Raw genomic sequence first — 26030 nt, 5'->3', positions numbered from 1 at the left:
CACATACTTGTAGAAACCCTTTATGTTAACCTTCATGTTCCTTGCTAGCTGCAACACCAGTTGTGCTTTGACCTTTCTAACTCTTATCCCTGCATGCCTGAACAGTGGTCTTGTATTCCTCCCTAGTTGTTTGTCCAAGTTTCCACTTCTTGTAAGCTTTCTTTTTTGTGTATTCAGCTCACTGAAGAGTTCCCTGCTAAGCCAAGCTGGTCTTCTGTCATGCTGGCTACTCTTCCTGTGCATCGGGATGGCTCATGCCATCGGGATGGCACCTGCAGCAACGTTTCTTTTTAAAGTACAGCCAGCTCTCCTGTACTGCTTTTCCCCCTTACACTGGCTTCCCAGGAGATCCTGCCCATCAGTTCCCTGAATGAGTTGAAGTCTGCTTTTCTGAAGTCCTAAATCTGTACTCTTCTTCTTCCTTCCTTTCATCAGGATTCAGTCTTTCAGCCTTAGCCTCTCATCAGCCACAGGCTGCCTCTGTCACCCCCCACCTCCTTTTCGGTCCCCACTCTGAGCTCAGGCCCTGCCCCTTGGTCTCAGCCTGTTTCTTTCTCATGCCCCTGTCCCTGGCAGAACATGGTGTGTCCCTGGCAGAACATGGTATGTCCTTCAGACACCCCTGTGGCCTCCTTTCCATCTCTACAGTAGCCACCTGATCCTCTGGTATAAGTTAAAACAGCAATGCAAACTACATAAGCAACCACTTTAAACTTAAACACTCAAAGCCCTCTCTGGGTCACCATGCCATTGTAGAAATCTCCTCCCCTGAAGTGGCCTGAAGGTCCCATTCCTTGCCAACCTGAGCTGGCAAGAACTCTTTCTTTTGAAGAGTTCAGGGCTACAGTGGCCCCTCTGCCTCAGGAATCCAGGCTTGTATCTCCCGGGCTTCTCCCCTTCCTGACCTGCAACAGATTTCTTCTCTGGCCAAGCTGCAATAGTACCCTTACTGGTTAACCAGTGCTCTTCCCTATTATCCTATTGCTAGGCAGCTAACCCCACAATAGGCATGTGCAGCCTATGGGTCCCTAGCTTCCCAGTCTCTTGCAGCTAGCCCAGACTCGGCTGTTCTCCCCTACCTGGGGACATACGTGCTGTGGCCTCTCCCTTTAAAGTATTGGAGCCTCTGGCTCCCTGTTATAGAACCTAATGAAGTTCATCCATATAATTTAATAAAAGTGTGTATGTTCACATAATTCTAGTCTCAAGTGTAATAGTTACTAAATAGTTTGTTCTTAGACTGGATTTAAAAGCAACTGGTATTAAAACCTATCCTGATCAAAAGCTGTGGTAAATAATACTATGTAAACACTCCTAAATATTGTGTTAGGTGTTACTGCTTGACTGGGCAAAATAACTTTCAGTGTAGATGGGCCAATTCGTTTTACCTTGGGTTGGAATATCATACTGAAAACTAGAAATCAGTGCAACAAGGTAACTAAAGAATTAACTTGCAGGAAACAGTTTTTACCTTGGGTAGGTTAGGTATAAGTATAAAGCAACATCTGAAACTCGCAGAGCCTACATTCTGGCATAACCATTTCTGTGTACAAAACAGTAATTTGTCTTCGGTGTTGTGTGTTTGTTTTAGAGTAAAGTGCCAATTGGAATTAAAGCTGGGAGTGCTAATAAAGTAAGTAGTCATTTTATTTTTATAGCAACTTTTCCAGTAAAACTTATCCTAAAAGTTAGGGGTTAAATGTAGTTAAATATATTGTACATTTTCACCCTGGCTTAGAGAGAAACTTAACATAATGTTTTGTAATCTGTGTGGTTTGTGACTAGCTTTTACTTAAAAACCAAGAACCTTTTTGGTATTAAGAATAAAGACTATGTCCAAAATATGTCAAAATACGGGATGGTGATGTATTAAGAATAAAGACTATGTCGCTTCTCGGCCTCTTGGCCCAGATCAAGTATTATATACATTGAGCCAAGAATATATATTACATAATTGACCCCCAGAAGGCAATCTAACACAATATGTTGGCTTTATTGAAACACTGCTTCCGGTTAGAAATATAGTAGTTTAGTGCATTATACCAGTCGCAAGTAAGAGAGAAGGTTAGGATCTGTTATTAAATATTGCAGAACAAGCTGTACATAGAGCAACTCTTTTATCATTTTTCTGTTTGCTGCCTATTGTGAGCCTGTTTGTTGGTTCCCAGTTATGCAGCATGCTAGGTATTCTAGAACATGTGGGCTTGCATTACTACGCATGGCCAGGGTGATGTGCATGCTAAAGCATCCAAATAGAGCGTAATTTCAGATAAGGGAGCCATCTTGATTAGAGAGCGAACAGATTTTTTTTTTGAGTGCAAGGTCTTTCCCTGATTTACATGAAGGTTGATTCAAGAGAGGTTTCCCAACACTGAACTCTGTTTTGTTTTGTTTTTTAAGTGTGTCTATTTTTAGCTTGATATGAGGCCTTGCTGTCTTTTGTGACCTATTTACAGCCTCTTGTGTTGCTGTTAAATGTTTAAAAGTTGAGAGGCACTTAACAGTTTCTGAGGGCTTTATGGATGCCACAGAACATCTCATTAGCCTAAACCAGGCTTCCATTTTTAAACTAAATTGACAAATCACAAGAGGCTACAGAATACTAAATGCTCCATTACATATACTTGATAGCTAACAGAGACTTTCTTCCCCTTATAAACTACGGGAAATTTATGGGATTTGTAGAGCTTCCTTTTGACAGGAATAGTAGAGTCTCTTATTGGTTCCATAATGACTTCAAACATGATAAACAGTAATAAATGCATGTTTTTTATATGCTTCATTCAATCCTTTTGAGTTTAAAAAAAATAAAAAATCATCCCAAATGTACAGTTTGTTAGTTTAAGCTTCTAGCTATTTATTTGGGTTGGTTCCTGAGTGCATTCTCTGTTCCTGCTTGCCTCTCTAAGCTAAAATCTTCTTCCTAAAACCAAAAGTTTATTCTCAAATCATCTACAAAGCCTTGTAATTAAAGTAACCTCCTGGTTACTAAATAAGAGAGGCTGTGTGGATAGTAAGGGCCCCTCTACACATAACATTTATTTATGCCACAATTAATGGGTTTAATTGTAGCATATGTGGCAAGGGTGCTACACATGTACCCAGTTCAAGGCACCATAAAATGGCAAACCAAGTATAAACAATGTTCCATGTGCAATAAATAACTTTTTATGGCTGGTTTGTATAGCATCTTAAAATGAACTTGTGGCATGTCCAAAGACTGGGCCTGTGGCTAGATGTCTGACAATCAGCTGATTCTTGGACATCAGCCCTGGACCTCTCCAGGTGTCCAGCCAGCAGTGCTGACAAGCTTGGCAGCACTAGCCTGTGGCAGCTCTGGGTCTCCATCCTGCCCTGAACTGTCCAAACAACCAACTGATTGTTGGTCTTGGCTTGCAGGGCAGTCCCAATTCTCCAACTGGATCCAGAGCTGCCCTGCTGGGGCCACAGGTTTGAACACACTAGCCTGCCAGAGCTTTGGGCACAGTATTTAAATTTCCTTGGTGGGGAGGAGAAGCCCTTGAACAGTTCTGGGCCTCACAGTTAGCTTATTATCAGTTCTGGAACAGCTCAGTGTCTTGAGCTGGCCCCTTGGCTGTCTAGTGTCGACCCTAGTCCTGGGACAGCTGCTAGTGATGCAGGGCTGCAGGCAGTTGCTGTTGCAGAAGAGTCCCCTTGCATTGGCAAGAAGACACGGTGCAGTTGGGATCTGATTCCAAATTCAGGAGAAGTGATTTTTGGGATTGGGGATCAGATCCTGTAGTGCCTCTTAAATTAATGTGTACCAGGGACCCAAGAAACCTATATTGGTATATTTTAACTGCTTTCTGCTTAAATCTTAGTTATGCAGGTGCAAATTGGCCATAGATTGTGTGAATTTATGCTTGTTTAGGGTTATTTGGTGTGTGTGGGGTAGGGTCATTTAAACGAGTTTAAAACCACTAAAGAATAGTGTAAACTTTTCATTTATCCACATCTCCAATATTCTTCTGACTTTTAAGGTAACCTTTGATATTTCCAAATATAATGTATCCCTCAACCCACTAAAATAAGTAAATTAATATCTGACAGCACATTTTTGTGAAATAACAAAGACCACCCGGATTAATTGTTCTTCGTGTCAGTTCATGGATTGGTCCCCAGAGTGGGAAGAGACAAGTGGGAAGCAGTATTCTTGGTAAAGCTACATGTATTGTTTTTTCACTACCAACATAGAGAATATAACAATTGATATTCTCCATTTAAAAAAAAAAAATCTAAAATGCTGCTAACCAGACGCCTCAGGTTACTTAACCAGCTTCCAGTTTTTAAAACAAGTAACAACTTTCCAACTTGCTAGCTGCAAAGAATTCTGCATACAGAATGGTGTCCTAACCTTGTCATCTCATAGCTTAACTGCTGTTGTCATGCTTCCTTTTTTAATTTGTAAAAATAAAAATGAATATAATTATTTAAATTCATTTTTTTTTAAATAAAATTCAGGTAAGGTTTTAGTCAGGTTTTTAATGTTATTAGTTCCATCACCTGACAGACCATAAATGTCTGTATGTTCATCAGGACATCCAAATGCCTTCTGAGAATTCCTGTTTTAAAAATGAAAACAAAAACCTGAATTCTTCCCAGTTCTCCTAATTCTCATCCACAAAATGGGTAAAATACATGGAAAGCAGTATAGTATGTTGTCCTTTTTTTCATTAAAGACAGTTGAAGAAAACTTCTTGCTGTATTGGGAACATAGTAGTGGAAACCCTCACGTAGGCACCATTCCAGCAGTTTCTATTATTTTTGCTACTGTTGACTATCTGATATGGCAGTTAATTCAGAAGCCATCAGCATTTTATCTACAGTTGAGCTAACACTGGTGTAGCTGAACTCTGGTTATTCTGTTGCTGAAAACCTCTAACTTTTATATAGCACAGACAAAGCATGAAACAGCCTTGCCAAATTTTCTTTTTTAAGATGGGGTAATGCAGCTTTCATGCTAATGGAGGTCACCCTTGGGTATGTCTTGTCAGAAAAGGTAATCTGTTCTTCAGAGGCTGTTATATTCCAGGTGTTTCCTACAGCATCTACTTTTAAGTAGTATCCTAAATGCTGACTAACCTGTGACTTTCAAATGTACTGATTTACTGACTTTCAAATGTGGAATTACTGATGACTTTGTAGAGATCTAAATGGATGGAGCAGAACAGAGGGTCAGTCTTCTTCAAATGCTTGTAGCTTCTGGGCATGTAATTTTATATGTAGTTTATAATTAGTATTACATACCCTTAAATAAAATTTAAGCTAGGGGTGCACCAATTTAAAGATTTTTCTTGGCTGATACAGTTAGCCGATTTATTAACCAACCGTATCGGCAGATACCAATCTGATAACTGATTTATAGGAATTCAGCTGGGCGGCATGGAGAGCAATGCCCTTGCAGTTAAGTCGGGGGTGGGGGGCAGGAGCAGATTGAGGCCCCCATGATGAGGGAGGGAGTGGGGCTGGGACAGGGACAGCTAACGCCTAGCCAAGGCAGCAAATGCAACCCCGGGTTTGGGAGCTCTGTGGAGCCGCAGGTGGCTTGTCCAGGTGGATGTGGATGGGTGGGGAGAAAGGGGTGGACAGCTTCCCACTGCTGGGCACACCCCAAGGGAAGACATGTGCCTTCCCCAGACTTGTGCGCAAGGTGAGGGCGGGCTGCCAACTGGGATCAGGGCCAGGGGCTGCGCCAACTTCTTCCCAGTGTGGGGGCTGGGCCAGGGCAGGGTGGGCTCAGCTGTGTGGGTTGGGTGGCAGTGGCACTGGGAGGGGTGGCTACAGGGGGGCTATAGGGAATTTTGGGATGGCCATAGTCGCACCCCCCCTCCCCCCAAAGCTTCCCCTAGTGTTGCCCCTGCTCTGGATGTTTCGTTCTCCTGCCTTCCCCTTGGAAATGCCTTGAGTAGGGGCGATGTTAGGAGGAGGCTTGGGGGACTATAGCCATCCCAAAATTCCCTGTAGCCACCTCTCCCAGCCCAGGCCCCTCACTGGGAAGAGGCCCGTGCAGCTCCTCACCCCTAGCATGCAGTGGGCAGCCTGCCCTCATCCTGTGTGCAAATCATGGGAGGCATGTGCCTCCCCCTGGGATGCACACAGCAGCAGGGAGCTGCCCACCCCCTGCCACCCCTGGACAAGCTGCCTGTGGCTCCGTTTCCCCCAACCCCTGCAGACTTACCAGCCAGGCACTGCTCTCCAAGCCACCTGGCTGCATCCCTGGCTGTGTGTATGCTGTGGCTGCATGCATGCATGCAGCATTTATCAGTGACATCATTGGCTACACCAGCCAAAATAAGCAGATGGCCAGTGATGTTAATTTCTTTTTATCGGTGCTGATCTGATATGCCATAGATATATCAGTGCATCTCTAATTTAAGCTAGTCTCTTCCACTCCTGAGTTTATGATGAGACAATAGAAATCTGAGTGGAATTCTAGCAGGTCCGAGTAACCTTTTTTCAAAAATCTGTATACGTCTCAAATTGTATTCCAAATATATGGAGTTGTTGGACAGTCCTTAAAATGGACATAGTAAACTGAATAAGTAAAAGCATAGTGAGGATCAAGTGAAATATGAGAACATGAGAGAACATAAGTTTTTCTTCTAATTTCAGAAGGATCTGAGCCTTGTGCATGTACATGTGATGCTCTTAATTCTGGAATTATACATACATACATACATACATACAGCTATAATACTTTGAATAATTTTGCAGGCTGCCTTATAAGAACCCAAATTAATATCTGAAATGTTTGAGACTATAAATACCATTCTAGCTTCTAATATATATGATTTTAATTTTCTGTCATAATTAATATGTGGAGTGAAATGGAGTCAGTGGAGCCATCCTCAGAGGCTGTGTGTGTGTTTTTTCCATTGCAGCAAACTTCTGTTTATCACAGAATTACAACTTTCCTGAGGAAAAGGGTAAGGTGAAGGGCATTTTAGTTTATATGAATTTATACTGAATATAACTTTTCTTACAGTATTCAAAAGCAGCAAATAACACCAAAGAGTTGGAAGACTGTGAACAAGCTAACAAACTAGGAGCAGTGAACAGTACATTAAGGTAAGCTGTGCTTAAAGTAAAATAGTACAAATGAAGGACAGAAGTTCATTTATACCAGAGTTTGGTAAACTTTCCTTAACAGCAGATAGAATTAACCTAGCTCAGTTTTGGGGTAAGCTAGCGTGTATAGCTTATTGTGTTTGTGCTCGGGGAATGGGGTTGTACAATACCTTGAAGCCAAGAAAAGGGCACAATATAATTTTAGATAATTTTTCTTTGTTGCAATATTGTATTCACTATAATCAGTATGAAGCATACCAGAGTTCAGGAAAGAACAAGAGAACTAGATTTTCCTCCCTGACCTGTGTCCTGGGAAGGATCTGAACTGTAATATGGAAGGGAGGAAATACTTGCTGATGCCAATTTTAAAATGTGTGGAGGGAAATGTGTTGCATCTTTCATAGGCAAAAGTCACCCTGACTAGTCTTGAAGGCCCGAGTACATCATTCTTGATGTGATGGGCACAGTTGGTTTACTTCTGACAGAAAGCTCCTGGTGGGTTGGAAATGGCCAGTGTCAGGCAAGGAAGTGGTAGGTAGCTTCAGAATATACTTTTGTCACACTTTTTTTTCCTGTAAAGCACTGAAGAATCTCTTTAAAAGACAGTTATGGAAGAGGTAGGTTACATTTAAAGACCTCTATACCTTTCGGAGTAAATCAGAACTAGCCTTCTGCTTAACCAGGATCCTTCCCCACCCCACACCAAGTTTGGACTGAAGCCAGCAAGGTGAAGTGGTACCCGGGGCTGCAGAAAGCACAAAGTCTGCCTAGGTGGTATGCATGAAGTTGAGGAGGAGATGGGTTCCCCTCACCCTGTGTCCGCGTGCATGTTTGTAGGGGGCGGGGCAACATTATAGCTGGTTTAGTTTGCAGCTACCCTCTGTGGCTTCCCTGTTTGCTCAGTTACTTTGAACTTCAGAGCAGGACACATCTCCCCAGACTTATTAGAAGGATCCTCCCCCCTCACTCCTTGGGGAAGGGATTAGATTGGTGTTTAGGCTGTTGGATCAGGTGCTTACAACTTTGTGTGAATATCAGTTTTGATTACTGAAAGTGCTTTGATTCTTCAATGGACAGTTAGTAGAATTCACCTGAATAAACAAATACTTCTAAAATTGTTTCCTTTATTTTCAAGGCACGTAGGGGTTTTTTTACTGTGTGATGGATTATTAGTGATGGTCTTGAAATTTGGTAATAAGTGGCTTACATTTTGGGTGAAAAGGATTAAGAACTAAAAATACTACATGTTTTGTGAGCAAGGGTTGTTTTAAGTTCAGTTACTTAAAAAAAAGTTTTTATACATACAATCATTTATACTGACGTGGAAAATTGACAGTGTTTTCTAACTATAATATATATAAGGAACCTACCAAAATCAAGGAGACAGGTGGTCGATTTCACAGGCAGATCGTGGGGCTGGCTGCCACTTTTGTGGGCTTATCATGGCAGGGCCCTCCCACACCTCTGGCTGAAGGGCTGCAGTAGCCCTGCCCCTCGACACTGGCCTCATGATCAGCAGTTCTCTAAGCCAATTGAAGGAGAAAGGGAGTGGCTGCCATCTTGGCTGCTCCACTTCATGACATCAGCTTCCTCCCCACCTGGCAAGCTGCCAGGCCAGGCCACAGTGGCCTTTAGTATGCTGGTTCCCACTAGGAAGCCAGCATTTTATTTTTAGTAAGTTCTTTTTTTCTCATTTTGCAGACAATGCGTGATTTTTTTTTTATTTTTATCTTTTTTGTGGTTTCCACAAAATCACGAATTGAGTAGGTCCCTAATAATACAGAATACGAAGCAGTCTTCCATGGCAGAGATTTGTTTTTGTTTTGCAGAGTTTTCGCTACAGCAAGGGTGAATGGCCAGCCTGTGGCACAAGTGGCCCAGGTACCTGTGTGTGACGCATGACAGATTGGGGAGGAGAAAGGGCTGGGAGTAAAAAGCAGATCAGATGGAGCACTTGGCAGGGAACGGAAAAATCAGAAATTGGGCAAAGGAAGGGATTGGATTGGCACCGTGTGTGGGAATGGGGCTGATTTGTGGTGCTCCTGCCAAAAAGGTTGCCCCCATTCTGCTCAGCAGTATGTAATAAAGTTCTTGTTCACGCATTGTAGGGTTTATGTTAATTAACAGCTAACGACCAATAGCCCATTAATATGTTGAACCACATCTACAGTTGTTTAAAAATTTAATTCCAGAAGTAGTATGAAAATGAATGTCAATTTTCTATATCTAATGTACTTGGTTTATCAGTGTTAATTTTGACATTATTCATGTATATGTTTAAAATCAAATATTTTAAGTCAAATGAAATTCACTGTTTGTTTCTCTTTCTCTCTGTCTTTTTTTTTTCCTCCCTCCTTCAGTAACCAAAGTAAAGAGGCTTTCATTGATTGGGCAAGATATGATGATTCACAGGACCATTTTTGTGAACTTGATGGTAAATGGAAGAAACTTCAGGTTTTTTGTTGTTTTTGGGTTTTAAATCAACTGAAGTCAGATTTTTAGTGAACATATTTAGTTTATATTAACTGTTACTAAACAAATGGAAAGGTATTGTGCAAATAACTACTGAAAGAAAGATTAACTTTAATGTTATATTGAATGGTTAAATAAGATATCAGAACTTGTCACTCCGAGCTCTAAATATTGCATTAATAGAAAGCATCAGCCTCGAAATATTGATTGATGTGCGGCACTTACTAATAACAGGCAGGAAGCCTGTTTCAAAAAAGAAAGGAAGAAACTGGGTGGGACAATATTTAAAATGTTTTGAGATTCTTTCTACTAGTACAAGAGTGCTAAAACCTGCCTCCTGGACAAGCATTTGCTCTCTTTCTACAACCACTTCAGCTGCTGTGCACTTCTTTACTGCTCAATTTCTCAAGATGGCTCTATTTTACTGTTTCCCTTTTGCCCCTTGCTATTATTTAACAACTTCTGAAGTGACTCTTCACTTTATTTAGTAGCGTTTTCTTTCATTGCCGAAACAGCTTTCACTTTCGACTTTTTCATCTCTCTTTAGGAGTATGAGAGTAAGTGCTCAGCAACATTAATTGGCTTTTTATTTAAGTGTATTAGACATTAGTTACTAGATTTAAAAAAAAACAAAACAAAACTTTTTTGCAGCTTTTGGCGTGGCCAATCGAATCTTATTTTTATGTGATCTTTCCAGTTTTCACTGACCTAAAAAGCAAATGGTTTTTTAAGTTGGAAAAATATCATTGGATTAATGTTAGAGCATTAGTAAAATGTTTAACTTTTGTGAAATGTTATTGTTATGACTCTTAAAAAATAATCCTTAAATTAACTAAAACCAGTTTCTGCAAGGACTAAGGGAAATTACTTAATGAACTTCAATATACAGCTTTTCCTAGTTAAAGAAAGGGAGCATTCTCAAATGCACTGGAAATTAATCCTGGTTAGCAAAATGGTAAATTTAATATTTAAAAAAGGAAAAAAAAACTTAGACTAAAATGTCTTTAAAAAATATCAAGTTCCTTTTAGCTAACATGCAATTTGAGAAACATATCTTATAAGGTTAGTTAGAACTTTCAGAAAGTATTCAAGTTTCCTCCAAAGTGTTTTCACATTTTGGAAACAATTTGAAAAACTCAGGGCTTGGGGTTTTTTGTTTGTTTGTTTGTTTTAGTACTAATGTTGTTGTTTAAAAATCTGCTTAACTTCTAAGTAGGTAAAAATCAGTGGGACTTCTCACATACAGGTATTGTGTGACACATTAAACAGGTGAAACAGCTTTCAGGCTTGGGCTTATATTTAAAATAACTCAAGGCTGTAGAATGTGCACCCACAGGAATGAAAACTTATAAAATTGCACCACAAACTTCATCAAATGCAAGGTGCATGTTTTCAACCCTGCCTTTCTTATTTATAAATGTTTAAAAGAAAACAGTCAAACAGTCTAAACAAAGCACTGTATTTGCACATGCGGGCCCCTGGCAGATGTTAAAATAATGGCACAGTTCGTATCGGAGTAATTATATGCCCCATTCCAAAAACAGTGTGTTCTTGTTTGGGACAATTCATCATCCAATCCCAATTGCATCACTATGGGGCTGCCCTGCAGATCAGGCAGGAGATGGATCTAGCCTGGACTCTAGGCATGAACTTCATTCCACCTGGAAACCTGGTGCTCTCCAGTGCTGACAATCATTGTTGACACCAGCTGGACAGCCCTGGGTCTGCTTCCAGATCTGGGTCTGATGCCAACATTCATCTGACTGTTGGCACAGGTGAGGCAGCCCACATCGGGAACACAACACATACCATGTGTTCATTTTTAAGGTGCCATATAAACCAGCCACAAAGTTGTTTTACTTTATGTGGAATATCTTTGTAGCTGGTTTGCCAATTATGGCTCAAATTGGCTGAATGTATGCCATTTGTAATTTATGGTGCAAACACATTAATCGTACCACAAATATAACATGTGATGGGGCCCAAAATACTTCCCTTGGCATGAGGATGACGGAGAATAAGCACATGACAATGCTGTCATATTGGTAAGTACAAAAATGCTATGGTAATGAGGATAGCACAAGAAACTACATTGATTTTATTGTATCTTCTATTTAATGTTTCCATTTATTTTGTCACTGCACATTACATATAGGACGTGTGTGATGGCATTAAAATCATATTGGAGATCAAAATTATATTACGTCAATCATCTCACTTTTACTTAGCACTGTATAATTGCTTTTTGTGAAACAAAGGCCTTTTAAAGTGATTAATTAGAATATGTAACAAAGAGTTTCCTATTTAGATGAGAGATCTCCAGATGCCCAATATGTGGATTTGCTGCTGAATCCAGAACGTTATACTGGATACAAAGGGCCTTCTGCATGGAGAGTGTGGAACAGCATCTATGAAGAAAACTGCTTCAAGTAACTGGGAAAAGTGGGAAGGTGGTTTATAACTGAAAAATAACATCCTTTCTTACAAAAAATAAGTTATTTCTGTTTTATTCTTTTTTCAGGCCTCGATCTGTCTATCGTCCTTTAAATCCACTGGCACCTAGCAGGGGTAGGTTCCTTAACTATATTTTTGTGCTTGCTAAAAAAAAAAAAATAAAAAAATCTTCAAATCACTTTTGGTACAATACAGTGTCTTTTTCCATTACAGAGTATTTAAATTAATACTTTATACTGTAGGTATGTCTGTTAACATCCTCTTCCGTCACTGTGGTAAGGCATGCTAATCTGAAAGCAGGCAAAATATAGGTAGGGACCTACTTGACTCATGGGTTTGCGGAAACCACAAAGAAGTGTTGTCCACGATTGCCGTGATCACCAAGAAATCTGATATTGGCTACTATTTCCCATGAATACAACCCCCCAAAAAAAAAAGAAAAGAAAAGCAGCAGTGAGGTAAACTGAGTGAAGGAGCTCTCCACTAATCAGAGGTGAGGGGTAGCGCTGCCAGGGCCCTTCTTTCAATCAGCACCAAGAGGCAGGGCCACAGCTAAATGCCTGCAAAATTTGGCTCTGCATGAAAAACCTGTTTTCTGTTCATGATTTACACCAGGTAAATCATTTTGTCCACTAAATAATAAGACAAGGAGTACCTTGCCGCATCTTCTGTCTTATTTTACTATGTAGAAATACAAACTAGTTGGCAGAAGCAAGATCATGGCATTGAAAGAAACCAATTCTAATCTTATTTTTTTAAAATAACTTTGATTCTCCCTGGTTACATGTGCTTACCCTTTTTTTTTTTTTTTTTTCCAGCTAAATAATCCCAACAGTCAATGAAACGCTGTATGAGTAAATTAAAGTGCATATATAACTATTTGTTTTCTGAATCATACCTAATCATAGATTCTTCATTCCCAACCCCATAAGAGTTAGAAAAATCTTTCCAGGAGCATACTAAAAATCCCTGAGGGCAGGGAGCAAAATGAGGAGGTGGTTGAAACTTAGTTTTGTCTCCTCAGTGTTTATGGGCCAGTACAACGCAATGTGATTTTTTTTTTTTTTTTCCTTCTATGTTAATAGCATCTTCTTAATGTTATTGGAAGACAGGTTCCATAAGGAAAGGGTCATCTTAAAGATGAAAGTTTAAATAGTAGCATAAAGTATATGCTATTTCTACTAACACTATTATTCAATTCTAAATAAAATGGAATTAGTATAAGATTTAGAATTGATTAATTCAAAAAAGCTATACAACATGAAAAGCTAAGATGCATTTATCAGTATGTAGAACCATGCCAAAACTTTGTCATGTTCAGTTTTAAAAAGCAGTGACTCTTGAATTCAACCAAGAATCCTGTCTTAAAAGCTAATGGCACCATGTGTTCCTACATACTGCATGCATAGACACAGGAATCTTTCTTTGTTCAAGCATAGTATTTTAGAGTCCGATTTAAAAAATCTGATGTTGACCTCAAAGATGACCGTTCCAGAGATTGTTGAGCATATTTGAGTATTGTAGTATATATGTTGTTTTTTTACTTCATCTGTTACCTGTGAATTTTAAAGTACTGTCCAGAAGGTCAAGAAAGCCTGCTTATCTTACCTGATCTCCTTTCTAATTGACCATAGAAACTTGCCCAGAATTTCCATGCCTTAAGATAAAGCATATAATGTAGAAATGTGTGTAGTTGTGCCCTTACAACTAAAATTCCTTTAATGTACCCTGTTTTAGACCTAAGTTTTCTGTATAAAAGAAAAATTGTCTTGATGCTTGATGAATGAATCAGAAGTATTTCCTACATTAAAGTGTCCCCTTACTGAGTGAAAGCAGCTTTTTTTTTTTTTTTAAATGCTGTATTTTTTATTTACATTTATTTTCTTTCTTCTAGGAGAAGATGATGGTAAGTTGTTTTATAATCTCTATAATAATTCAGTAAAGTCCGGTGTTTCTGATTATTCACTTAGGTGCATGCATTTTTCTCTCTCCAAAGAAATTATTTCATCTTGGCTGGCTCCTTCAAGTACAGAGAAAGGAAGCAAAAGAAAATTATACATTACTGACTCGCTCCATAAGAATATTTGTAAAATAACCTAAGAAATTATGCAAAAAGCAAGAGGAAGAAAAGAAGGGATTCTAATATAGTGTGTCAGCGTGCTCTGTTTTGGGGGCATTAAGATTAATTTTACAGTAAGGAATGGCTTATTTCTAAACTAAATGTAATCACACAACACGGGAAAAAGATCTAGGTGTCATTGTGGGCAGCTTTGTGAATAAATACCTTTCATTTTGGTCATTGCTGCCATCCCCACATCAATAGCCTGTTTGCTGGCTTCCTGTGGGGTGGGGCACAGCTCTGGTTGCTGCTGCCTGCTTTGCAGGAATTGGGGTCTTGACTCTGATCTGTTTTTCTAGCTGTGGATCTTCTCCAGTGGTTGTTAGAGCACAGACAAGAGTCTGTGGTTTAGCAGCCACAGTGGCAGCATGGGGCTTCTGCCCCTCTTGCCCTCTGAATACTTGGCAGGGGGTGTGGTCATGGGAGCTGGCTGTGCCATCCTGAGAGAGCCCTTCTTGGTCTTGCCTATTAGTTCATCTGTGGAAATGGGAAGGAGCACCATGCCCTGACAGCTTGCTGCTGGGCCAGCTATTGGAGCAAAGGACTGTGGGATACTGGTACACAGAAATGCCTGCCAGTACCTTAAATTAGTAACAGAAAACATTCCTGCAGCAAGAAATTACTATCATTCCAAGCCTAATTTTGAGATTTTTGGACCAGCTATAGCCATGAGTACTTTAAAGAACCTTTTACTGGAATAATATGGAAGACTGAATAGAAATGATTTGTTTTTAATGTTTTGATTTTGTTCTGGATATGTCAGTGTCCTCAGAATGAATAACACTTCTAAGTCTACTTGGATAAACAAGTTCAGTTTATTGTCATCAACTAGTTTGTTTTGTTTTGTTTTGTTTTTTTTACTTTTTTTAAAGATGTTGTTCTGTATTTTTCCTTCTAATGCACTCCCCTGTATAGAGAATTCTGCAAATTCCAAGTACATCTATAATTTTGCCTCTTTGGATTTTAATTATTTCTCTCTGCTTTTTTAAATTATTTTTTTACTAGTATAATTCTTATATTACAAATGGTAACAAACAAAAGGTTTTAAAGCAAGTCCTGAGTGCTATGGTCTTATTTCAAAGTACTATCTCTTTCTTGGGGAAAAAAAAATCTCATTTCTAGTTTAAAAAGCTCCAATAATCAACAGAATTAATCATTGAATCACATAAAATTAAGGTTGGGAGGGATCTTAGGAGGTTATCTAGTCCAATTCCCTGCTCAAAATACGACCATCCCCAATTAGATCATCCCAGCCAAAGCTTTATCTAGTTGAGTCTTAAACCTCTGGGGATGGAGATTCCACTACCACGTCTCTAGGTAACCTGTTCCAGTGTTTTACTACCCTCCTAGTGAGGAACTTCTTCCTAATATCTAACTTAAACTTCCTTTGCTGCAACTTGAGACAATTGCTCCTTGTACTGTTGTCATCTGCCATCACTGAACAGTTTAGCTTCAACCTCTTTTGAACCCTGCTTTAGGTAGTTGAAGGCTGCTATTAAATCCCCTCTCAGTCCTCTCTTCTCTAGACTAAATAAGCCCAGTTTCCTCTGCCTCTCCTCATGTCATGTCCCCCAGCCCCCTCACCATTTTTGTTGCCCTCTGCCGGACTCTCTCCAATTGGTCCACATACTTTCTATAGTGGGGCGCCCAAAACTGGACACAGTACTCCAGATGTGGCCTCACCGGTGCTGAATAGAGGGGAATAACCTCCCTTGCCCTGCTGGCAACCCACCTACCAATGCAGCCCAGTATACTGTTGGCCTTCTTGGCAACCAGGGCACTCTGGTGGCTCATATTCAGCTTACTGTCCACTGTAAACCCTAGGTCCTTTTCTGTAGAGCTGCTGCCCAGCCAGTCAGCCCCCAGCCTGCACTGGTGATTGTTCCATCCTAAGTGCAGGACTTCGCACTTGTGCTTGTTGAACCTCATGAGATTCCTTTTGGCCCAATCCTCCAATTTATCTAGGTCACTCTGAATCCTAGCTCTACCCTCCAGTATATCTGCTACTTCCCTCTGCTTGGTGTCACCTGCAAACTTGCTGAGGGTACACTCCATGTTACCTTCCAGATAATTGATGAAGATATTGAACAAAACCAGCCCCAGGACCAATCCCTGGGGCACTCCACTTGATACTGGCTGCCAACTAGACATTAAGCCATTGATTGCCACTGAGTCTGCTCCAGCCAGATTTCTCTCCACCTTGCAGTCCGTTCATCTAACCTGTACTTCCTTAGCTTGCCTGAGAATGTTGTGGGAGACGGTATCAAAAGCTATGCTGCTTGTTAGGACTACAGTAATGGAAGCTATTGCTTTTTAAGTTATTTCAGTATTTTAATGTCTTGTGATTTGAATAACTAAAGTAAATAGTTGCATTAAACAAAGTGTTAGATTTATGAATCCTTACAGATTTTAACATAATATTTTGTGTTTACAGGTGAAGGCTTCTATACTTGGCTAGAAGGTAAAAGTCAACCTAATACCAAAATTGAATACTTTTTTGCATTTTAAAAAAGCATATAACAGTGCTGCTTGGCTCTTCCAGTTTCACCATATGCTTAGTGGGTGCCACAATATAGATGTTAATTCCAAAGCAATAATTGTCTTCGCATAAACCAGTGTCTGTAGGATGTGTATGAAATTCTGCATCTTTACAAAGACATTAAGACACTGGAATACTAGTATTCACTTTCATATTACAGACAACTCAACAGGAAAACAAATTTGTTGCTAGGGAATAGGATTTGGTAATGGAGATAACAATGTCCTGATAAATTATATGAATACTATTTAGTCAGCTGGCTGGCATAAAGGTTTATGAATAACCTCTTTAAGTTAGATGTAACTGAATAAAATCACCTTCTTTAAATTCCTCTTAAAGATGCTCTTTTCTTCTAAGAGGAGAGACATTAATATTTAGGGTTGACCTTTAGGTCATTCTCAGGTGGCCTGAACCATGTAAGCTACTCTTCCACATCTGTGGCCATGTAAAGACTTTCAGTTTCTACCAGGCCCCTCTCCCACTAGACATTAAAAGTGTGCAGACTTTTAAGCATTTTCTCCCAGTACAAAAATGGCAGTTCCAGAATTAATATAACTATAAGGTAGAAATTGCTTCTGGGAGACTGAATGACTGCACACATTTCCCCTGGCTTAAATCTTCCTTGTGACTAAGAGGAGTGGATCCAAGGGAGAGGCTCCCTTGCCTTCCAGATACTGGGGTCATCCTGATCTGGATGGAGGCAGCTACTCCCATGCTTCCCATAAACTGGGAGGGGACAAGAGAAGCAGCTACCAGCTGCTTCCCTCCTGCTTCTCACTCTGTTCCCAGTGTCCTTGTCTTCATCAAGCCTTTCTGTATGGTCTATTTCCAATATTCTGCACAGGCCAAATCTTTTTCCAAATCTTGTGGGATATATTGTGGTACTACATGGTATCTCAGGGGATGATCCATGGTTTGCTTCTCTTGGTTTGTTGCCTAGAGGCCCCCTGACTTCATGATAAAGTTGCATCTTCTGAGACCCGTTTTCAATCTGTTCAGGCTCTGCCATGTATGCCATCTATAGTTGACAACAAATGCTAATTCCTTGCTGGCTCCATTCAACAGCTTTCTCACCTAGTTTCTTCCATCTTTTTGCCAAGAGGCTAGTTCTGCTGATTCTGGTAATGTGGTCAATGATGTGGTAGGGTAGAAGACAAAAAGCTATTTCTTGATGAGAGACAGCAGTGCACTGGTTGATGTCCATATAGTGTTGGCCACCTGATTCTTGCACCTGCTGGTCAATGTTGCCTGCTACTTTCCTCCTGATTTTAAAAGGACACTCTGCCAGATAGTATGTATAGGCAGAGAACAGAGGTGGGTTTTAGGTTACCTGTTTATGATTCTGTGTATATCATCTAGGGTTGTGTCAATATGTTTAGTGCAACTTGAGCATCCCCAAGTGGTGCAGGCATATTCAGCCATAGAGAAACAGCGCTAGGGCAGTAGTGCATAGGGTAGATGGATGCGCTCCTCACTTGCAATTTGCGAGCTTATGCACAATGTTGTTTCGTGTGTTGTAATCATATGTAACATGTAGGTTAACATAGTATTGTATGCACACAGATTGGTTCTCAGTGTGAGAAGCAGGCATAGACTTTGCTGTGCTGCTTGATCTGCTCAGCTTCCAGGCACCAACAGCCAAGTGTAGGGAACAGCACAGCCCTCTGCCCGTTTCTCACTGGGGATTCTGGTGTGAGAAGTAGGCAGGTGGCTTTGTCCGGTTGCCTAGGATTGAGCAGAGTGGAGTAGCTTACACTGTCCCCAGACTGGGATCACCACAGCCTCAGGAAGGCACAAGGAGCAGAGCTGAGGGGGTAGTTGTAGACTGAATGCCTGTACTGCTGCCTTTCCCAATATAACTTCTTGTGGAAAATTTATACCACTAGAATTGAATGTTTGTATGTGGCCTATATTATGCCTTATAGTCTGCACTCAGCTGTCCCTTGTTCATATTCTTGAGCATGGCACCAAGAATGGAAAATGGGTATCTTTTGTCACCTTTGTGCTGCTATAAAATTTACATCCCAGGGAATTTTTCACAGAAACATTCAGAATTATGGGAAATTATTTACTTTTTAAAATATTGTCTTATATCCTTAGCATCTGTGCCAAAACCCCCATCTGGGTGGGTATGGGGTTTGTGCAACAGAAAGTAGCAATAAGTGGTGTCACTTCATTGTGGCAGACATCTAGTTTATCTGCTTTATGGCAGGGTACAGCTGGAGCTACCCACACTTCAGACACCCCAGGCCAGGTATCTGGAAACTTGAGCAGCCCAATCTTTCACAGCCCAGGAATTCCCAGGCAGGATCCAGCTGCCAGAGCACCTGCCTGGCTTTCCCCACTTACCAAGACACACACTCCAAAGATCCCAGGGATGCATCTCAGTAATGGGGAAAGCTGGACAGGCAGTCCAAGGGCTTTAGGGGCCCAATCCTTCACAGGAATTGGTGGAGTGTGCAGGACTAAGTCCCTCAAGTCCTAGGAAAACACAGTGCCTCTTTCTCTGCAGCATCAGTGGGCTATATATTTCATCTGCTGAAGTGGATCGGCTGTGCTGGGATGCATCCCAGCATAGGTGATCACTTCATTTGGAGATACCTGTCTCTACCCTATGATATTATCCTACCCCTTCTAGGAATCAGTCTGTGGGCTGTTTAGCTGGGCTTATCACTCTCTATGGGTTCTCCAGCTTTAACCATGCTTCATTCAGGATTTAAGTGCAAGTGATTTTTGCTTTATTTGTAGAGTTCCCAGCTTGGCCGCACACAACCATGTAATGTTATAGCTGTTGTCCTATTGAACATTTTCCCTTTGAAATAGCTCCAAACGTACATTTGTCTTCCCAGAGAAATTGCCTGCTTCTTCTAGATGAGTATTCACATTGTAAAACAGTTGATAGTAGTTGATATTTGTCTCCCATGCAAACTGGATTTCTTGTTTTCCATCTTAAACTGCTTCTTGATTTTAAGTGTCTGTTACTGATTGTAAAGGCCAAGCAGGTTTAAAATTAAAGGTATCCTAGATGGGTGGAAAAATATTCTGCAAGAAAGTGTAGTTAAGCTATTGAACAGTTAATTTTGTTTTGCAGCAAACACTTTTATTTTGCTATTAGCGCTTAAAAATGCCTTTCAGTATACAGCAACATTGGCTTTAAAATGAGGATATACTTCCTGGTAATTTAATCTTCCATTCTAGTTTAATTTGGTAATGGGGGGAGTTGACTCAGAAGCTGTTGGGGTGCATGTGGTAAAGGTGGAAGCATCAGAAGCATTTGTTGTGCTCTCTGTGCACCATAAAAACACTGATTCAGAAAACGGTTTTTCTTTTTAATTAACTTGATCTCAGCAGATGCTTTCTTGTTTCTAATTTCATAAGGAACTGCATGCCCTACAGTACTATTCCATGTTGTCTTTATTTCTTGCAACCACTTTCTTTAAATGGTTTCTAAAGACCATTTAAAGGCTGTCTTTTAGTGCAGGTCCCCATTGCATTTGATACCCATTAGCCTTACTTTCGCTTCCTCAAATAGAACAGTGTATTTCTGTTTTCCAGTGCTAGTACTATGCATTGTTGGGTCTGCAGCTCTTTCCTGGTTACTAGTACTTCTGAGTTAGTTGATCTCGTTGTTGGCGATAGTTGTTATGCTCTTAATATATGTGCTGGCATTGCACCTTTTGTGATGAGAAGAGGATATTCAGTGACTTTCTGTGCTCAAGATGTTCTTCCCACTTCCATGCACCCAGGGAATTGACTTTTGACAGATGAATTGTGTTTTTCCAATCCCTTTTTGTTCCAAAAGTATCCCTTCTAACTAAACATTAATTTGTCATGCATACCCAGCAATCTTAGACTTCTGCAGTTCTATTTGTCTAGGTTAGTCTTTCTCTTCCACCCAAGTTGAATGTTACAAACTTTTGCATTAAAATAACACTCAATGAAAATTTAACTTGTTATAGTATTTTGATATGCAATTAATCTTTCTGAACAGGTCTTTGTCTGGAGAAAAGAGTATTCTATAAACTCATTTCTGGACTTCACGCTAGCATCAATTTACATCTATGTGCGAAATATCTTCTTGAAGGTAATTGATAATCAAGTAAAAATTCTGAATGTTTTTATTTTATGCTACCATTGGAGTTCAGCTTATTTTTCCCAAAAGCAGTCAGGTGTGTGTGCATAAAAAGCACTGTTTTTCTATATTTACAACCTTTACCATTTTTTTTCCTTTGGTTAGAAACCTGGGGAAAGCCTAGCTGGGGACCTAATGTAAAAGAGTTCGTTCGCCGCTTTGATTCTATTGAAACAAAAGGAGAAGGACTGAGAAGGCTAAAAAACTTGTACTTCTTATATTTGATTGAGCTACGTGCTTTGTCAAAGGTTGCACCATACTTTGAGCGTTCAATTGTAGACCTTTACACTGGAAATGTCAACGAGGATGCTGAATCTAAAGCCCTCTTGTTGGATATCTTCAGAGACACAAAGTAAGATATGGGGTCTTTTACTAGTAATGTGAAATTTCCAAACAGATTCTGGGAGAAGTAACTTTTGGATAGAGAATGTGTATTAGACAACAGGGTGAAGGAAGCGAGAACTGTGGGAAAGTAAAGAGAAGCTAGAAGAGAGAAATGAAGGTGCCAAAGAGTGGAAAAGTTTGTCAGAGCTATTAAGAAACTTTTTTTTTAAACAGAAGCTTTAGCCTTGCTCTTTTCCCGTTAATATTTATAAACAATTCTACTGAATGCTAGAAAAATGCAACATCTAGGCTTTGTAAATGTTAAAAACTTTTAACAGGATCATCTCTAGGAATTATTTTCTATGTATTAAGGGTTTAAATATTTCTGAAAACATTTTTTTTATTTTGAGAACCAGCTGGCTATATATAATTATTGATTTAATGTACATCTCAAATACCCCAGAGGATTAGGATTTTTGCCTTGTACTTCATTATATTTAATCTGTGTATGTACAGGTTACTTTTTGCTGCCGCACAGGCTGTCATGTTTCTTTCATCAACACACATTAGCGAAAAGTTCTAAATACTTGCAAAATTGTGATTTGTGAACTTGAATGGTAAATTGTTGTGCAAGTTTATTATCTTAATTTGTTTGATCAGGTCTTTCACCATGCACTTTGATGAAAAGTCCATGTTTGCAGGAGATAAAAAAGGGGCCAAATCACTGAAGGTAAAGTTCTAAAATACATCTTCATTTTAAGTTGTCCATTTAATGATTAAAACTTGTAATACTGTTTTAATGACAAGCAGTTTCTTAATAAATCTTAATGATGGGTGAACCTTGTACAGAGGTCTTACAAAGATTAAATTGGGTCAATATGCCATGTGTTTGCAACAAGTGTGTTAGGTATCTAAACATTTCCATTAAGGTAGCTGAAGAGTTGCTTTATAGTACCCTCAGCCCAGGACATTGAAATGTCTTCTGCTGTGGATACCATGGCAAGCCACATCTTCCTTAGTCATCATAATAAAGAACATTGTTTTTTATGTGGAATGTTCCCTATAGGGCATTTTTTCTTTTCTTCTTTTTTTTAACAACATTTTGTGGGTGGGCAGAAGTAATTCAGTTTCAAAGAAACTGAAATACAAGTTTCACATCAGAAAGACCTGGATCTTAGGTCCCTACTACACGTTATATATATTATGCAATTAACTGGTGCAGTAATTTAGATCAGCCAACACATGCAAAATTTATCACATAATAAAAATTACTATCCATCAATAAAAAGAGCCACCCAACTACAAAGTTAGTGCTTCAAAATGTGTAACAACTTTATAGCAGTTTTTATCCAGCTTTAATTTGAATGTGTAGCAGGGCCTTTAGAGCAAGGGCAGGCGATTATTTAAGCTGGAGGGCCACTTAGGGAGTTTTGGTGAGCTGTTGTGGGCTGCATCAGTGGTACATTACTAGACTGGTTCAGGAGTGCCGGGCGGGTGAGGTCTTCATGGAGACTGGCCTGAGACCCTCACAGGCAGGGTGCACCCTGCTAGGCAGATGGGATGGATCTGTGGACAGGCACAGAGTGGCAGGCAGGGCTGGGGTCAGGATTGCAGGGAGGTGATAGTAAGGAGCCATGCAGGGAGTGGATCATGGCTCTGCCCTGGGCCTCAGCCCTGCACTGTCACTACCCTGTGATCCTGCCCCCTATCTCCTTGCTCATTCTACTTCCGAATGTCACTTCCCTCCAGCCTGTGGTCCCATCCCATCACCTGGCTGAGCATGCCCAGCCCACCAGGGTCCTGGGCTGGTCTCCATTGAAGCAACCCACCTACTCCATCTGGTGCTCCCAGCAGTGGGTGCAGGGTGGACAGGCTGGGGTGCCTGGACAGTGGGGCTGGGAGTGACACTAGTAGTAGTCACCAGAAGGAGCCACCACCATCAGGGCTGCCAGGAAGCTGAGTCTAGCTGCCATGCTACCGCAGGCCTGCTACATGCCTGGGGGTGGAGGAACCAGCCACATGTGCTGCAGCCCAGGCTGCCCCCTGTGCCTGGGTCAAGTGGCTTGGGGACCTGCCATGGACTGCAGAAATCCCTTGTGGACCATATTTTGCCCACTCCTGCCCTAGAGGCAAGTACTTAATCTTCAAGTACTTCATCCAGGTGACTGTCTTCCATTGTTGTGTGGCCATTAATTCAAAATTGACTGATTTGTATCGCATTATTGTGAGGGCAGAAATTTAACTGAATTAGTACAATTTTGTTTCATACTAATTCATTATATTAGTGTGACAATTCAGTTTGTATTTTAAAGGTTGCTTACAAAACAACTAGTTGTCTGTTTCTAGCCTATTTTTTCTAAATGAATGCTTTTTATAAGTTATAAAAACAACTTTTTTTGCTCCGTATTAATTTTGTCTCATATCTATCTCTGAATACCTACTTTGTAATCTTTTACAGGAACTCTTAGGGAAACAAGTTGATTTACTATAGCATTTTATAGTAGAACAGTACTTCCTAATAGTACTATATTAGGAAAGCCAGTGTTTTATAAATTTTGAAAATGCTGGGCTTTTTAAAGACTTATTTAGATCGAAACTTCTTTTATGCATTTATTGGTAGGAAGAATTCCGGCTTCATTTCAAGAACATATCCCGCATAATGGACTGTGTTGGCTGTGATAAATGTAGATTATGGGGCAAACTGCAGGTGAGTTGTATTTTGTTTACTTCGTGCACGTTATTTGGAAACTTACTCTCTCTCCTAGAACTTGTAGGCTGTTTGTCATCTTACTGCTGAGGTCATGCGTGTGTTCAATCTTTGGTATTTCTGTGTGATATCATGATATAACTGAACAATTATTAAAATCTTGGAAATTATTTTTTTATAATTTGCCACAATTCTTTTACTAAGATGTAAATTTTCAAAGTTTTATGAACAATAGTAACTAGCATCAGAAATTCATAATAACGTAATAAGATTTTGTTTAATATTTCAAGCTTCAAGTGTAGCAAGTTTCTGACATTAAATAGCTAGATGAGCCTTGCAAAATCCATTCACCAGGGACAAGTAGGAAGCTTTTCTGGCAAGTATAACAAATTAAGTATATCCAACAAGAAACATTCCAAAAGCATACAACTGATTTGGGAACCATGACACTTAAAAATTGGATTCTCTTTATCTGCCTTCTGGTGTCTGCATCTTAATCATACTCACTTCAAATTTTTCAGATGCCTCTTTCCACCCATAAGGCATAGGTACATTTTATTTTTTTTAATGAAAATTGAGGTCATTGTGCATTCACTAGCCTCCAGAAGTGATGGCTTTAAGAAAAAAAACCCCACACTTTTTACAAGACTTGCAATAGAATTAGGTACATTGCCAATTCGTGAAATGTCACAGCTGCGCATCTAATTTCATTTGAAGAAGAAAAAAACCTAGGCCATATAGCTGGAACACAATCTTAAATGCAGTCTTATTATCTGGGAATAATACTCTGAAATTGAGTGCTGCCGTCATGTGATCAGACTTACAGCATTGTAGGAAGAACTGCACACTTAGTTCAGTAGCAAAATGAATGGAGGAGCAAGTGTGGCCCCTAGGTTCTCAGGGCTTAGCTCTCCTGGCCTATTAGGAGAAATTCTGTTCTCTGGTTCCTTTATGCTACTCTTACCCTTTTTTCCTCCTCATTTTTTCATTGACTAAAGCCAAACAGCTTTCCCATTCTGCAGTCTCCTCTTGCAGCTGCTTCCAACCACTGCCTCCTGCCAAATGTCTGTGGTCCTTCCCCAGTGCATACAAGAAGTAGTAGAAAATAACTGTCTTCTTGCCTCCAACCCTCTTTAGCACCTCTGGGCACTACACACAAGGTTGGGGTTTAGATCACAAACCTCACTCCTTTCCTGCAGGTGGAGAAACCAGGATGTGAGGACTTTTTACTAGGGAAGACTGGTTTGACCAAGGGGAAAGGAGAAGAGGTGAAGTGACCCTGTAGCAGTGATGAGGCCTAACTGGAGGAGAGGGGGATGATAGGCTCTACTAGTTCTGAAGAGTTTTTTTCTACTTTGTGATTAATATATTTGGAAGAACAGGGAGAGAAAGTGGAAAGAAATTAACAGAAAAACTTTGAAGGTCAGGAATATGTTTAAATTAATAGGTGAACCTGTTGATGAGGCAAATGCATAAGGATCATCTGATCATGTTTGCCTGTGTTTTAATAAGCACTTTCTCAATTGTTTTTTTTTTTTCTCTGCCCAAGGATGAACTAAACTTAAATTTATTAATGCTAAAAAATCTTAATTTTCTTTTTAGACTCAAGGATTAGGAACTGCCTTAAAGATTTTATTCTCTGAAAGAGAAATACAGAACCTTCCTGAGAATAGTCCATCCAAAGGCTTTCAACTGACACGTCAAGAAATAGTTGCTCTTGTAAATGCATTTGGAAGGTAAGTCTGTCTCATATAAAATAAAAAATGGCTAATAAGTTCTGAAGCGTTGCTCATTAATCCTAGCTATCTGGAAATAAGTTTAGAACATTTTATTTTGGATCTTTTTGGAGGGAAAAAAGCCTTACTTAGACTGTTTGATGCTTCCTTTTTTGTAGAATCAGGAATTCCTTGACCATGGCACTTCTCTCAGTTTGGTCTGGAATGTACACACATGAAAAGGAACATCTTAAAAAAAAACAAAAAACAACCTAAATCTTAATGTACAAGTGAGCAGAGACTTGACGATGTGGTGCTTGTATTTGTCCGTATTATTTAACTATTAGGATAAATGTTTTTAACTGGTAAAAATTTGGCACGTGTGGCAAATGAGCATAGTATTGCCAGTTTAAGGGGGGGTGGTCCATCATTGTGCATAGGAATTAAAAGAAAGCCCACTATGTTTCTCAGACCACACT

General features: G+C 40.0%; 1 protein-coding gene across 2 annotated transcripts in view; it reads left to right on the top strand.

Annotated features, from left to right (window-relative positions):
• The window catches only part of ERO1B (endoplasmic reticulum oxidoreductase 1 beta), a 50187-nt gene that overhangs the window by 20333 nt on the left and 3824 nt on the right, over positions 1-26030 (top strand). The window contains exons 4-15 of one of the 2 annotated variants that reach the window (XM_006258181.4): positions 1592-1633; positions 7007-7089; positions 9450-9523; positions 11870-11990; positions 12083-12129; positions 13910-13921; positions 16569-16595; positions 20665-20757; positions 20911-21157; positions 21790-21859; positions 23750-23836; positions 25439-25572. In XM_006258181.4, coding sequence (XP_006258243.1) covers positions 1592-1633; positions 7007-7089; positions 9450-9523; positions 11870-11990; positions 12083-12129; positions 13910-13921; positions 16569-16595; positions 20665-20757; positions 20911-21157; positions 21790-21859; positions 23750-23836; positions 25439-25572 — 1037 coding nt within the window. The remainder of the gene's footprint in view (positions 1-1591; positions 1634-7006; positions 7090-9449; positions 9524-11869; positions 11991-12082; positions 12130-13909; positions 13922-16568; positions 16596-20664; positions 20758-20910; positions 21158-21789; positions 21860-23749; positions 23837-25438; positions 25573-26030) is intronic. The other variant, XM_059715635.1, reaches the window with a different exon arrangement.

Source organism: Alligator mississippiensis, chromosome 1 (genome assembly GCF_030867095.1).
Source record: "Alligator mississippiensis isolate rAllMis1 chromosome 1, rAllMis1, whole genome shotgun sequence".
In the NCBI taxonomy this organism is placed as follows: Eukaryota; Metazoa; Chordata; order Crocodylia; family Alligatoridae; genus Alligator; species Alligator mississippiensis.
The sequence above is the reverse complement of the archived record's forward strand: the minus strand, read 5'-3'. Positions and strand labels throughout refer to the sequence as shown.